General features: G+C 45.5%; 1 protein-coding gene across 1 annotated transcript; it reads right to left on the bottom strand.

Annotated features, from left to right (window-relative positions):
* Positions 1-9,459: 9,459 nt before the first annotated feature.
* On the bottom strand, positions 9,460-14,298 carry LOC308243500 (keratin, type II cytoskeletal 6A-like; the record flags this gene model as incomplete). Its single annotated transcript, XM_080659042.1, has 9 exons — positions 9,460-9,695; positions 9,808-9,842; positions 10,063-10,283; positions 11,125-11,250; positions 11,747-11,911; positions 12,036-12,131; positions 12,288-12,348; positions 12,666-12,880; positions 13,759-14,298. The coding sequence occupies 9 exons, from the start codon at positions 14,296-14,298 to the stop codon at positions 9,460-9,462; spliced, it is 1,695 nt and encodes a 564-aa protein (XP_080515168.1).
* Between the last annotated feature and the right edge of the window lie 576 nt (positions 14,299-14,874).

The raw sequence follows: 14,874 nt of genomic DNA, 5'->3' as shown, positions 1-14,874 counted from the left end.
AAGACCAGGCCCTCTGTGCCGTGGAGAGAAGCCATGAGAGTAGACAGACAGGGTTGAATCCCAGGCCTGCCCTGTACTCGTTGTGAGACCTTTGGCCAATCACAAATGTCTCTGAGCCTCAGTCTGGATGTCTATAAAGACGGTTTTCTGTTGAGTATTCATGTGAGAAAACAACTTTTGCAATGCCTTGACCATGTGAGTAAATGTTCAGTCTTCTCTCCTTCTGACACTATCAAGCCAGTATGAATGAAGTGCCAGTCCATTCTGTGGAAAGTTTGAAAGAAACACAATACACTTTCTTTTTCTTTTATAGGAAACTCGTGGTCCTGTTGGGAAGATGACTGTGAAGCCCACTAGGTAATTTACGAAAAGGTGCTAGACAGCAAAGCACTCCCTTCCTGCTGTTTGAGGCTGCTTAATTCCAGAAGTCTCCCAGACTGGCCACTCCTCCTACTGAAGGCCAGGCTTCCCACCCTTTAATCCTTCATCAAAGAGCTCCAGTGGTTGCACCAAGTAGAGGATTTTTCCTTTTTCTCTGGTAGTCTTATTGACTGTGCCCGCTTTCCTCTATCTGGCTAAAACTGAAGAATCTACAAGGTTCCTTGTTCCCCTTTCATCTGCCTCTCATGCCCCCATCTCTACCCTGGGGGAGTCAGACAGAGACATTGTTAGATCCCTTTCATCTTGCTGACTTCTTGCTCCTGTAGTGGTTTTGGAGAGTGGCAGAGTGAGAGAGGACCTGAAATGCATTTAGTCTCCTTTTTGTGGATGAGGAAGCTGCATCCCTGAATGGAAAATTAAACAGATGGACATTGCCTAGCTAGAAGTAGAGCAAGATCCCATGGTCTTGCCACACAGGTGCCCTTCCAGAAGCACACGGTAACTGATGGGCTGGCAGATGCTTGGCACCTGGAGTGGCAGCTTGGCACTTAGAGGTGCGGATCTCTGTTGTCTGAGCTATTTCCTCCTTGGAGCCGAGGCCAGGGGGTGGGCCTCTCCTCCATCAAGAGATTGTTTGAGAGTCTCAGTTTCCACAGGGAACCTATGAATCATAGCTTTTGTTGATATAGGCCAAGAGGAGCACAGGAGTTCTCACCTGGTGGCCAGTGCTCCCAGGTCCTAGCTGGGGTGGTGCATGCGTCTGGGGTGGAAAGAATAATTGTCTTTGTTTTCTGTACTCCTTGCATGATACTCTTTCTCCCAGAAGAAGGATGCTTGTTTTCTGAGCCGTGCTGACTAAACCCTTCAGAGCTTCCTGTGAGACAAAGGGTCAAGGCCTGGGGAGTGCCTTAGCGTGCATGCCTATGGGAGTGGGAACTGCCACAGCTTTCTCCCATCAAGCCTCCCGAGCGGAAGCTGGCTCCCTCTGCCTTTCTTCCTGGGTCATTCATTTATTTCCCGAACCCTCCCCCCACTCTTTACCCCGGCCCCTGCCCAGGTGCACCCAGCCTGCCTCTCATCCCTTCCCATTCTTGTTTCTCTCAGTCATCACTTTTTGTCTGGAGTGGCCCACTTCCTTCCTTCTTTGCCTCCTCTCTCTAATTTTTTCACCTGGATTGGTGTTTCCAAAGCTGGATTGTCTTACTCACTGACTTCTGTAAGATAGATGGAAATAGATAAGTCTTTTACTTCCTTTTCTTCCTCACTCCCTCTTCTGTGACCTTTGACCTTCATTGTCATCTTTACCCTGGTGGACAATGTCTACCTAAACACCTAGACCTTATAGCCAGTGTCACTACGCCCTTTAAAACCTTGAAACGTAGAGACTAAAAACACTTTCTTTTCTTCATGCCAAGGAAGGTTTCTTTGTTTTTATTTTAACCTCCAGTTTTATTCTACTTAGAACTCACCCCCAAGAAGCCTTCTCAGATAAACTGTGCACAGGCACTAACCCCTTTACATTGCTCCCTGAGAACACCCGTGTGTGGCTTGCACATCAGTGTATTTTTCCACCTGCACTGTTTTCTGGTGGTCTGGATGTGAGTTTACCTCTGAGGTTTAGGGTGTTTCACAGATAGAATTGTGGCAGAAGTTTAGTTGACACAGGTTGTCTAATTAAAGAACAGCTATGCATTCCTGTCTGTTCTCCAGATCTCCTGAGTCTCCAACTTTGTATTGGGCCTTTCTTGGAGGAGTTTCCATGAGGTTTTGGGGAGTGGTGGATTCAAGAGTAATGGTATGTGCTCTGGTGCCCAAGGCTGGGAGTGCCAAACTCTTTGATGTCCTTGTTCCCTGCCTGTCCTTCTCAGGGTGGTCTCTCCCATCCTCAGAGGGACCCTGAGGCCATTGATTGTGGTGGATTTCAAGGAGACTGGGCCAGGTGGCAACTAAGGCTGTGGAGGTCAGTGGAGGTATGCCTGTCCAGGCGAGGGAGTGGAGGGTGCACCAAGGAACTTTGGCTTCCAACCAGGTCAGGGCCAGAGGAGGGCAGGCTGGATGGGGACAGCAGGTATTAGGTAAACTCCTAGAGCAAGCTGACCTGCTGAACAGAGCCAGGGTCCCTAGGCACAATGTTTAAGGACTCAGGCCCCTGCCACCCAATCCCTCAAAAGCTAGATCCCTCCCAGACGGCGCTCTCCTACTATCTTGGAGAGTCCTGCCTGCAGTTAATAAATGTTTATTAGCAACTACTTAGTGCCAGGTGTTCTGTGTTCTAAGCACAGGCAACAGAGCCGTGAAAAGACAGACAAAGCCCTCCCTCCTGGAGCTCACACTGAAAGGGAAAGGGCAGCGGAGGCCATTTGGAGGTGCAGTCATAACCTGGGTCTCCCAGTTTACAGCTCCTGGAGTGTAGAGAAGATAGTTCCATGTGGTGACACCTGAGACTCCCAATCAGAAACACTTTTCACCTTGACTATTCATGTCAGGGCAGCAGACTTCCTCAATATTTGGTATCTCTAAGGTGCACCCAGCCTCTCTATGGGGGTCAGACCCTCCACCTCATGGACCCCTTTATTCCCACATTCAGTGGCAATATTGATCCCCAAAGGGACTAAATGTGCCAGTTGACCTCAAGAAACCATCAAGATTCAGGACTTGGGACATGTACTTGCACATGGCCAGACCTCACCTGATCTGCTTCCTTTACCACCCACATAACCAGGCATTTCATTTGGGCCCACATTTGATGGGCAGGTGGGTGCAGAGCTTTGTGTAGGTGAGCAGAGAACCCTCAAGTTCCCTTCAGTCAATTTTAGCAGCAAAATTGGGTGCTTTTTCCATTCAAACATGTGTTTAGGAGAAACAAGATGGAGCAGCCCCTTTCCTCCATGGTCAATCCTTCAGACACATCCAACAAGTGTGCACATGCAAAGCATGGACACATGTGTCTTAGGAACATCCACAAAACAATAATCCACACACGAACATGTTGCCGACTGGGTGCATAGGACAAAAAAGTAAAGCAAAGGTACAGAGTCAGTCTTTTAAAATCTGAAGGAGACCTTAGAGATGAGGACACCAAGGACAAGAACATATAGCCATTTGGTGGCCGAGGCAGAGCTCCTGATTCCTCCTGATGCCCACATTCACCCCAAGCTTCCCTCACATCATAGAGCTCAGGGAGAAAAGCTCCCCATTGCATGGGAAGCACAGTTGGAGCCCCTCCTATAGTGAGAAGGTCATTGCAATGCTATCATCGTAAGGGCCTCACACTATACCCTCACAGAAAGCACCTGAAGGGATTTAGACAAGATTATTCCAGATGCATCTTGGCCATTCCCCTTTGACCACTCTAATGGCCTCATTTGTTCCCAGGACAGGAGCATTTCACCAAGTCTCTCTGGTTGTTGCTCAGGGGCTGCCATATAGGGACATTCCTGGAGAGGAAATGGGGTGCCCCTGCAGCTCTTCCTGGAAGGGAGTGGCATGACTAATCATAGGATGGAAGTTGAGGGCTTCAGATGAGCCTTGCTCTCCCTGTTGGCTCCGAGGGTCACATTTCAGGCCCACACTAGAGGACATAGCCTCCTGAGCATGGGAGGAGAGGCTGGGGAGCTGGCTTGGTTTAACATTTCTCATGGATAAATCACAGAGTGAAGCCATCCAAGAATACTTAAGATGGGATTGTGTTTATCTGCTGAACGTACACCTACCTTGTCTGTAAAGCTGTGTTTCTGTTTGAGGCATCTTGGTGATGCATCATTTACCTGGGTGTTTCCATAGGCAGAAGCTTCTGGGTGTGGGGTCGTGTTTTCCACCATCTCCCAGAGGGTTGGGCCCATGGGACAACCAGCCTTGGCCTAGGAACCCTTGCTCATTCTGGGCAGTCTGATGCCCAGCTGACCTGTGGGCACCAAGTGAGCACACACTGATAATAAGGATGGTGACAGGGACAATGGTGCTGAGACCACAAATCATTAAGCTGGGAGAGATTGACTCAAGGTCGCTGGAGAAGGGTACCTCTCAATTGCCTGATTTAAGAGGGGTAAACAATCAAAAGTCCAGACACAGAGGGATGAAAAATTACAGCCCATCACTCATTATTACAAAAGAATTTGTTTCTTTGAAGGACTCAACAGAGGACTCAATGAGCCGGCTCTGTTTGTTTGCACTCAACGTGCAATTGATGTGCAGTTTTGCAGAAGGCTCCTCGGGTGGGAGAAAAGACATATTTCTGGAATCTGATGGGATGAAATAGTTTCCACTGAACAGAACAGCACCATGTCTATGATGCAGGTTACATCTGAACAACCAGGATACTGCTCTCATTCCCTCTCTGGAAAGAGGATAAAATGCTATATGACCCCACTGGTAGAGATGGCCCAGCCCTCTCTGCGTGACTCCCTCCCAGGGGAAATTCTGCATGTGCTCCCATCAGGCCAATGAGAGATACCAATCCTTTTAAAGGAATACTTCAAAGTGCTTTTCATTTGCCCCAAGCACTGGCTTATTAAGCAAGAGTTGGTTAACCTGGAGTGAGCCCAGAGACTAATGAAAATGACGAGTGAATTGGGAAATAGGAAGTGTGAGGAAAGGGGAAAGGCATTATGGTAGGAGACCAACCTGTTTGTTGTTGTAGTGACCAGGGAAAACACTTGAACCTTGGCACGAAAAATTCAATTTAGAATCAAAGGGTATCTGTGGTCTAATTGTAAACAGGGATACCCTCTCTCCAGAGAAGTTGTGACATTTTTTTTTTCTGTAATGATGTAGAGGGTGTGATTCTGCAATGAATGGAATTCTTTTTTATTTGTTTGTTTTATTTTCTTGGAGCATTTAATGTCTCTCTGAGATAAGCAACCTGTACTCTCTATTTTGATAAGGTTGTTTAGGCATCATGGTATTTTGGATTTAGTTTTAAAATATGATTTTCCTATTTCTTTAAAAATTTCCCCTTGAAAGAACTGACATCCACTTAACCTCTCTGAAGTTGCCATTGATCACATGCTTTTATACTTTGCACACGTTGCCCTTGCTTTATGTGGTGTGTGTGTGTGTGTGTGTGTGTGTGTGTGTGTGTGTGTGTGTGTGTAGTTCTGGCTCTGCCAGGAGAGAGAGATTTTTTTTCTAGGGTAGGCACATAATTCAGTTGAATCTAACATGTACCTAATATGTACCTACCTTCCTGTAAATTATCTGTAGGGTCCAGAACTCAGCTATGCCACAGGTAATCTTACACTGTATTGCTGAATGACTTTGCTGGATTGCTGAGTGACATTGAGTATACATGAGCAAATAATGAGGTTTTGAAGACAGTTTTTGAGACAAGGATAACACAGGCTAAAGACAATCACATTCTACTCACCACTCCCTCATTACCAAAGAAAAAATAACAAGTCAGAGTAGGGAAAATAAGGCTTCAGAGACCAGTAAGGCCTCTCAGAAAGAGAAAAGACAAAATAAAGCTTGGATTGAGTCCAGAGCTGGAGGAGGAGAGAGCAGTAAGCTGTGCCAGCTAGGCAAAAGCATCATCCCTCTTCTGCCCAGTGTGGGCTGGGATTCTCAAGCTCAAGGGCAACATGGCTTGGTGTTTGCCCTCAGTGTGTGAATATGGCACCAACTGATGTCATCATCCAGCAGATGCCCCATTTAGTGAGCACCCCACTCCTATGCCTGCTCTTTTCTTTCCAGGGGAATGGCATCTCCACCAGAGGGCATGCAAAGCAAGAAAAGGCTAGAGTGCTAGGGGAAGGCCAGGTCAGTCCCTCCTTGTTCTTACCTGCACCTCTCCCCAGGGCCAGAAGGTGAACTGATGGAGCCAGAGTCTGGATGAGACCACACCTTCCTCCCACAGGGGAAGAGCACAGATTCTGAAAGGAGGCAGGTTGATTCTTGGATCCTGGCTCTTACTCGTCATTTATCATTATAACTGGGATAAAGTTCATCAAGGTGAGTGGATACAGAAATCAATAATTCTCATGCACTACCTTTTAGTGACTATAAAATATGATAGGAAAGAAAGGGCCCTAATTCACAATGCAAAACCTCTTAAGATACCTAGGGATACCTAGTAGTAGCAATAACAACAAAACAAAATGCACAAAAATAGCCATAAAATACTGAAAAACAAACAAACAATTAGTAGGAATTGCTGTATAAGAAATCAACGTGGAATAGAAAGCTCTAGTAATTACAATGGTGTGATCACACAGAAATCAATGGGAGAGAAGAGAAAACCAGCATGTAACAAGAGTGATATTTCACTGGGAAAAATGAGGATGTTTACCTTTATGTAGAGAAAAGTACAAAAAAGAAAAAAACAATTACCCAAGTTCCCACTCCTTAGAATTAGTCACTATTAATATTTTGACTTATTTGCTTCCACCCTTATTTTTATGTTAACAACTTTTAATAGGTCACATACATAATAAATAAACACAATGTCCTTTAAAAAAAGTCCATGGTTCAAGTTCCAGCTAAGATGGCCAACCAGCTGGTCATGCTGTCTCCCTCCCCCAGGGTCAATCCTGAGGAACTGTAGAACACATGGAAGACATGAATAGGCCTGGGGTAGAAGAGAGGGGATGGTTAGAGGAAAGGGTCTTAAGTTTGGTCCTTGCCTATTGTCTGCCCCTTTAAAGTAGAGATCCCGGGCAGAAGTGCCCTGTCTGTAGTCCAGTCCAAGAGCAATCTACTTCATAGGTAGAATTGCCAGCGTTAGCAAATAAAAATACAAGATGCACAGTTCAATTCGAATTTTAGGTAAACAACAAATAATTGCTTAGTGTAAATATGTTCCATACAATATTTGGGACATACTTATGTGAATTTATTTTAATTGTTTATGTGAAATTCAAATTTAAGCAGGCATTCTCTATTTTGTCTGGGTGGCCCTATTTATAGGTGATTGAGATAGGTATCTGCTCTGAGTATCAAGCTTGCTGGCAGGTAGTTGGGCTCTGCAGAACTGGGTACTCAGCTGGTCTTCACTCTAGGGTGGTGAGGGAGGCCTGTAACCTACTCTCATGGAGCTTCTCATGTGGAGAGAGACAACCAGAGTCTGAGACTGTATCATCGGGAAGTTTCCCTATTAGCTTCTAGGATTTATATAGCACGGCAGTTCCTAAGCTCTGCTTCCACCATGCCCTTGATCTCGATCTCAAACCCTGTGTCTATATAATAGAAGGGTAGGGAGGTCACTAATTATCAAAAGTCTCTTTGAGCCCCAAATTTTTGCTTAGTGACCAACTCAGCAGCAAGACTCTTGCCAACCTGCAGGCAACCATGGAACAAGGCTAGACCGTAACTTGACTCATGACCTGGGGCACAGGGATTTTGCCATGGTTTCAGATTATCAAAATATTATTTTAACTGAGTTGATTATTGTTGTTAGTAGAAGTTTTCCTTGCCTTTTTATTTATTTATTTATTTTGCCTATAGATAAGATTGGGTATAAAATACCTGATTAGCCAAATTCTAGAATAAGTTTGTACAAACATGGCCTGGCCTGAAAGATAGAGAGTCCATTTCTGTCTAAAAGTCAAAATATAACCCTGACACTGATATCTGGGAAGATTTTAATGAACCCCCAAAATCTATTTTTGCTTATCAAAATTTGCATGCTTCTTTATGCTGAAAATGGTTTTTGGATATCTGATCACAAAAGGAGATTGTTCTCAGCCAGAACCACCTCCTGCCTGTCCACATGGACCATCGTTCAATCTTATCTTTTTGCCAATAGCTTTTCAGAACAAAGCTCCTATCCAACACTTTTTTGAGGTTTTATTAATATATTTTATTGACTTATTTTATTTCAAAGTTATGGAGATGTAATTAACAGACTATCAAATTTACAGGTCTATAAATTTTAACCAGCATTTGTCAAGAGAACTTCTTCAGTGAATCCAACTATCTTTGGATGCAAAGGAAATCTTTCCCAACTCATTTAGCACTATGTGGCCTTATTAATCCATCTACCATGATCTGGGGATATTTCTCTTCTGTACCAACTGGTTTGATACATCTCAAGATGGTATATACTAGTAAGGGCAACAGCTTTGTGGCAAAAGTCTTCATTATCATAGAGAGGAACCAAGCATTTTGCCATCCTACCAACTGGCCTCTGTTTTGCTGGGTCAATACAGTGTTTCCTTGTTTCTGGGTGGGAGTAGTGAGGGGTATCTCTGAGAGTTTCAGAGATCTAAGTGGAGACCAAGCCACCAAATGATGGAGCTTGAAAGACAAAACCCCTTAATTATGAGGTTACGCTGATTTAGGTTCCAGGACCCTGGCTTCCTTTTCTCTAAAACACTTCATTCTGAGAAAGAGACTTGATTAGCAGAGGACTGTAGTTGTTGGTTGTCATCAACTCACATGATAGCTGAGTATCACACAATGCTGACTGATGAAGTTGGGCATGAAGCAAGGTAAATTGTCAGTGGGGCTGAGAAATGGTTCTCTGAAAATGAGGATCATTGTGTGGTCTGAGAAAGTTTCAGAACCAATACACGATCAGAGATACAGTCTAACACAGAATCTTTGTATTAGAAATATGCTTTATTGAACACAACAAAATAAAGCAAAAAGCAGAGAAAAATATTGCAGGGATATAACTCTGTACATGAGAGTATTGTGTCAATACCATCTAGGGACATTGATGGGAAGATAACTTATTTGTCCTAAGGGCAACTCCTGTGTGGAGTTATAATGAGCAAGGCAGTCAGACATCAAAGGGAAGATTCCCCATTCTGTAGATGATGTAGATCAAGTTTCAATTTTCATGGGGCATAGGTCATTTTCTTACCAGAATTACGGCAGACTGATATAACTGATAATAATATGGGAACATCAAAAAGATGTGTACATGTCTGCATGACACTGATTGTTGACCTTAGGGTGAGTAATGAAAACTCAGATCTAACAGGAATAGATTAAGGAAATGAGGACTAGGCAACTTCAGCTTAACCCAGGGGCCAAGAGAAATCTGAGACAGGAAAAAAGAAGCAACCTGAAGAGAGGGCCATGCAGCTGCAAAGGAGGCCTTGAGACAATGTGGGACCAAGAGCCAATGGGAAGACTTCAGTGCTTGTAGCCCTTCCTGCTGGAGGATGAGGTGGTGCTGTATCTGATGGTGGAACTGCTGCCCCCAGCAGAGCTGAGGCCACCCCCAAAGCCTCTGCCACTGCCAGAACTGAAGCCACCTCCAAGGCCGTGACCACTGCCATAGGAGTAGCCGCTGCCTCCGCCCAGGCCGAAGCCACTGCCGATACCACCGGCATTGCCATAACCACTGGAGACGGTGGACTGCACCACAGCTGTGGAGGGGAGGGGGACAAGGATACACAGACACAGTGAGCTCATTCTGCCAGCCTGAGTCAAGTCAGAAAAACTCAAGGGTAAGGGAGGGAGGCAAGCAAAGATACTTACAGATGTTGACTGGTCCAACACCTTCCCCACTCAGCCTAGGAAGGAGGAAACACAGAGAATATGAGACCTCAGAGAATCACCACTAGATGACTGTGGGAAGCCTCCATGTGAGGACCATCCACGGGGAAACTGCCTTTTCCATGGTTCTCTGAGAGTAGTAATTATGGCCATCACTAGGGTGCTTTAAGTTTGTGCTCACTGGCTGCACATCATGGAGAAGCACCCAGATGATAGAGGAGGTTGTGAGTTGCCCACCTGCACTCCTCGCCTTCCAGCAGCTTCCTGTAGGTGGCAATCTCCACGTCCAGGGCCAGCTTGACATTCATCAGCTCCTGGTACTCCTTCAGGAGCTGGGCCATGTCCTGCTTGGCTTTCTGTAGGGCGTCTTCCAGCTCAACCAGCTTATTCTTGGCATCCTTGAGGGCCAGCTCCCCACGCTGCTCAGCATCAGCAATGGCAGCCTGCAGGTTGGCACACTAGAGGGGGAGATAAGCAGAATGAACGTGCAATCTAGTCCTCCAGAGGAGAATAGCTGTGGTTCCTATTTCCCAGTGAGGAAGAGAGCCAGAGCCCAGATGGCATGGAAATGCAGCTCAAACCCTTTCTATCCAGTCTTTGTCCATTCTGCAAACCTTATCTAACTTATGAGTCATCTGAAAAAACCTGTGCTCTTTTGTATTAACCACCCTGCATGAGGATGTAGGGGCTGACTGGTGGAAGGTACTACAGCAGATATAGATCAGGGGACAAAGGAAGAAATGTACCCACTAGCTTGTTTTGAATCTTGACAGCTTTTGATAATCTCATGTAGCAGCCACACTAACTTGTACAAAATCACAAACATTCTCAATAGAGGTGATGAGTTTCTTATGCCTCACAATTTCAGATAACACTGGTCTTTGTCTGGTGTCTTTGCTTGACTATCATTTTTTGTTGTTGTTTTTTTTTTTGACTATCATTTTTTTGACCTTGAATCTTGAGCAGATTTGCACCAATCTTTCTCACTTCCTGGCCTGCCTTTTCTTTCCCAGTTTCCTCCAGTCCCAAATCAACTGTTCTCATGTCATCTCTGTTCAGTGCTTCCAGACTATATTTTACAGCTCTGACAGGGGAAACTGGTTTTGTTCACCTGTTTATATCATGCTCTTGGGTTGGTATCCATCTCAACTATCTGTGGGAACTCACTCAGGGTAGACACCGCATGGTGTCCTCTCCCTATTGTCTCCCAAATTCCCAGGAATCACAAATGATGGTTGATGACCACGTGGTGGTCTAGCGAGGAAAGGATGCTTTTATTTTCCTTAGTCCCCACCATACCTGTTTCTTGACATGGTCAATCTCAGATCTCAGCCTCTGGATCATGCGGTTGATCTCAGCAATCTCCTGCTTGGTGTTGCGCAGGTCATCCCCGTGTCTGCCAGCTGTGACCTGAAGCTCCTCATACTGTAGCAAAGAGGGAGAGAAGCTGATGTATATGGGCTTTCACATGTTAACAGCGACTGTCACACTGTGTCAGAATTTTATTAAATTAAGCCTAATGGCTTCTCCAGAAGAGATTTTGGGAAATGTTGATGTTACTAGGTCATTGGATACTCTATACTAATCTCAGTCCAACCTTGTCATGAAACCACTGCCTTCTAGTTCTCTTCAGAACCAACAATGTCCTGCACTGGTTTTCTGAGAGGCAGTATCAGTGTGAAGCTAATGCAAAAATCATTAGATTCTTATCTACATTAGCTTTCCTCTTGTTTGGGTTTCTTTGACTTACCAGAATTGCACATAAATTCTATCAATATCTACTCTATCGTTGCAGGGTACACATTCTGTGAGAGGACACCAGCTTCCTAGAAGTACATTTTCCCTGTGAAAGCTGGTAGCCTTGATGGTGTTTAGGGAGTGAGCACAGGAATTCCTCAGCAGCTTCCCACTCACTGCTCACCTTGGTCTGGTACCAGGACTCAGCCTCAGTCCGACTCCTCTGAGCAATCTCCTCATACTGGGCCTTGACTTCAGCAATGATGCTGTCCAGGTCCAGGTCACGGTTGTTGTCCATGGAAAGGACCACTGAAGTGTCTGAGATGTGGGTCTGCATCTGAGCCAGTTCCTGCAGAACATAAGATGGTGAGATCATTTTCTCCTGTAAAGTTTACAGGCTTCCCATTTCCAAGACCTTCCACCTTTTTGCAGAGCCCCATTAGAGTAACTCAAATGAAGGTGAAGATGCTTACGGCGTCATAGAAGGCTCTGGTGAAGTTTATCTCATCCATGAGAGCATCTACCTTGGCTTGTAGTTCAACCTTATTCATGTAGGCAGCATCCACATCCTGGGGAATAAGCCAACACCATGGAGTCAGCTGAGCCCCCCTTCCCCATCTGCCCATCTTTTAGCCTCCCCACCTCTTGTCTTCTCAGATGTGGGAGGGCTCCAGAGTTTTCTTCTTCTGCAAAGAAACAGGAACCCCTGGTTGTAATCAGCTCACCTTCTTCAGAGTCACAAATTCATTCTCTGCGGCGGTGCGCTTGTTGATTTCATCTTCATATCTAGAATGAGAAAGGCCTACGTCAGTGGTGACAATGATACAGAAAAGGCAGCCTGTGGTCAGAACTTTCTATAATGGATATGTCAAAGTTCAGCTTTCTTGACAGTAATCCTCAAAGATGATTTTTGTGGTCCCTAAATTGTTTCCTTTTTTATGCACCTATAGGGCCTTTTGCTTCATTTCTTTCAAGTTTGTTTTTTAGCAACATGTATGATTTTCATTTTTATGGACATGTTTTGCTACAAAATCATGACCACAATCAACCTGGGCTTGAAGTGTGCAGTTCTGGAAATTAATCCATATCTCTCCTTAACTCACTTGCTCTTGAAGTCCTCCACCATGTCCTGCATGCCCCTGAGCTCTGAGTCCAGGCGGCCTCTCTCCCCAACGATACTGTCCAGCTGTCTCCTGAGGTTGTTGATGTACTGCTCAAACAAAGGCTCCAGGTTCTGCCTCACGGTCTTGGTGCCCTGCTCCTGCAGCAGGGTCCACTTGGTGTCCAGGACCTTGTTCTGCTGCTCCAGGAAGCGCACCTGGAGGAACAAGTGGTTATTTGCCAGACAAAGGAAGGAAGAAAGTCATGTGAGTTGTCAGGTCCCCAAGCAGGCCTGTGTGGTCACAGCATTAGGCTGCTAGACAGTGTATAGAGGCTCCAGCTGACAGTTCTGCTCCCTCAAACTGTTTCCATTCACACCCCACTGATCTCTATGAAGTTCCCCCATGGACACAGGGGAGCTCTCACCCGCTAAGTAACGGAGCCTACCAGAGACTTTCAACGTTTCCCCTGTCAAGTGCAATCACACATCTAGTTTAAAGTAGTGTTTCCCTGATATAAAGCACATTTTTATTTAGTTATGTAGCTAAATGTTCAGAATCTAATAATTAAAATTTAAATCTAATTAATAAATGGATTCCATTCTAACTGCCCATTCAGTGCATGAGTGTCCTATAAAACATCCTCGTTGAATGCTCATTCTCTGTTTCTAAAATCAGTTAGTGTTTCTATGAGACATGTAAATGTTTCTGTCTTTTTTTCTAATCCAACTAGAATATCCTTTTCTTTTCTTTTTTCTCCACTATCCAAGCTCTAAAGCAGTTTTCACTGGAATTTTATTTTTAATTTCTTGAATTTTCCTCCGAAGGTAAAGTTAATTCATTCCATTGTCTCATTGCTTTTTCTTTGCTTTAGGGTTATCAAAAGTTGAGAATTCTTTCTAGCCTGGAATGAGGGACATTTAAGATATTCAACAGCTCTAAATGATTTCCACCAGCTTCTGCCTATTGGATCCCAGTGGGGAGCCAGTCGGAGTCTCTTTTCCCCTTTACCCTATTCTCCCCCTGGGAGGACATGTGTTGGTCCTCTACTTTGGGGACTCTGAGTCCCCACTGGAGGACAGGTCCTCTGGCTTACCTTGTCAATGAAGGAGGCGAACTTGTTGTTGAGGGTCTTGATCTGCTCCCGCTCCTCAGTCCTCACCCGCTGGATGGTGGGGTCGATTTGCAGGTTCAGAGGAGTGAGGAGATTCTGGTTGATTGTGACCTCTTGGATGCCTCCAGGGGGGCACACAGGGAAGCCAGCGCCCCCATAGCCACCAGCAAAGCCAGCTCCACCACCGAGCCCAAAGCCACCACCAGATCCACTGCCATAACCAAATCCACTCCCGGCTCCACCTCCAAAGCCAAAGCCACCTCCAACTCTGCCACCATATCCTCCACTGATGCCACAGCTGCCACCTCCGATGGAAATCCTCTTGGAGCCCCCCAGGCCATAGAGGCTCCTGCTGCCAAAGCCAGCTCCTCCACACACTCCACCGAGGCCTCCACTGCCCCTGGAGCGGGACACAGAGACACAGCTGAAGCCAGAGCGGCTGACCCCAGGGACTCTGGCTGAGCTGGCACTGAAGCCACGGTGGCTGCTGCTTTGGGTCCTGATGATGGATTTGCTCGACATGGTTCCTGAAGGTGAGAAGGCTGAAGGAGGAGCGAGAGGCTGGAGGGTAGAGCTGAGAGCAGCAGGTGTGTGATGCGTTTGCAGGCAGCAGTTTATATATAGTGGAAATGGGCTGGGCTCAGTCCTGGAAGGTGAGCTTGCAGATTGGGGAGGGCTGGGCTTTACAAGCAGTGAGATCACAGCTGGATTATTAGAAAAGTTATGAAATATGAAGATTGCACATTGGCTTCCTATAGTCAGGGGAAATTTTCTTGCCTTCTAGCTTTGACTTGATCTGAGTACAATAAGACTATTCTCAATTCACTGAGCTAGGAGTTAGTCACTGAATCAAACAAGGCTCTGCATTTTATGCTTGTGTATCAGAATGTACTGAGTGCTCTGCTCTGCAAACTGCTATTTCACTCAGCAGAGATACTGCAGCTCAATACAGGCTGTTGGATATGCCTAATAGAAAGATTCCTGTTCTTTTTTGTTGATTACAAAGTTAAAAATGACTTTCCTTCAAGGTAAAATTTCACACAGGTAGATAAGTAGAATAACACCACGATGGGCCCTTGTGTACTTATCACCCAGCTT

This window comes from Plecotus auritus (genome assembly GCF_963455305.1).
Source record: "Plecotus auritus genome assembly, chromosome: 3".
NCBI lineage: Eukaryota > Metazoa > Chordata > Mammalia > Chiroptera > Vespertilionidae > Plecotus > Plecotus auritus.
This window is presented reverse-complemented; position numbering and strand designations above follow the sequence as displayed.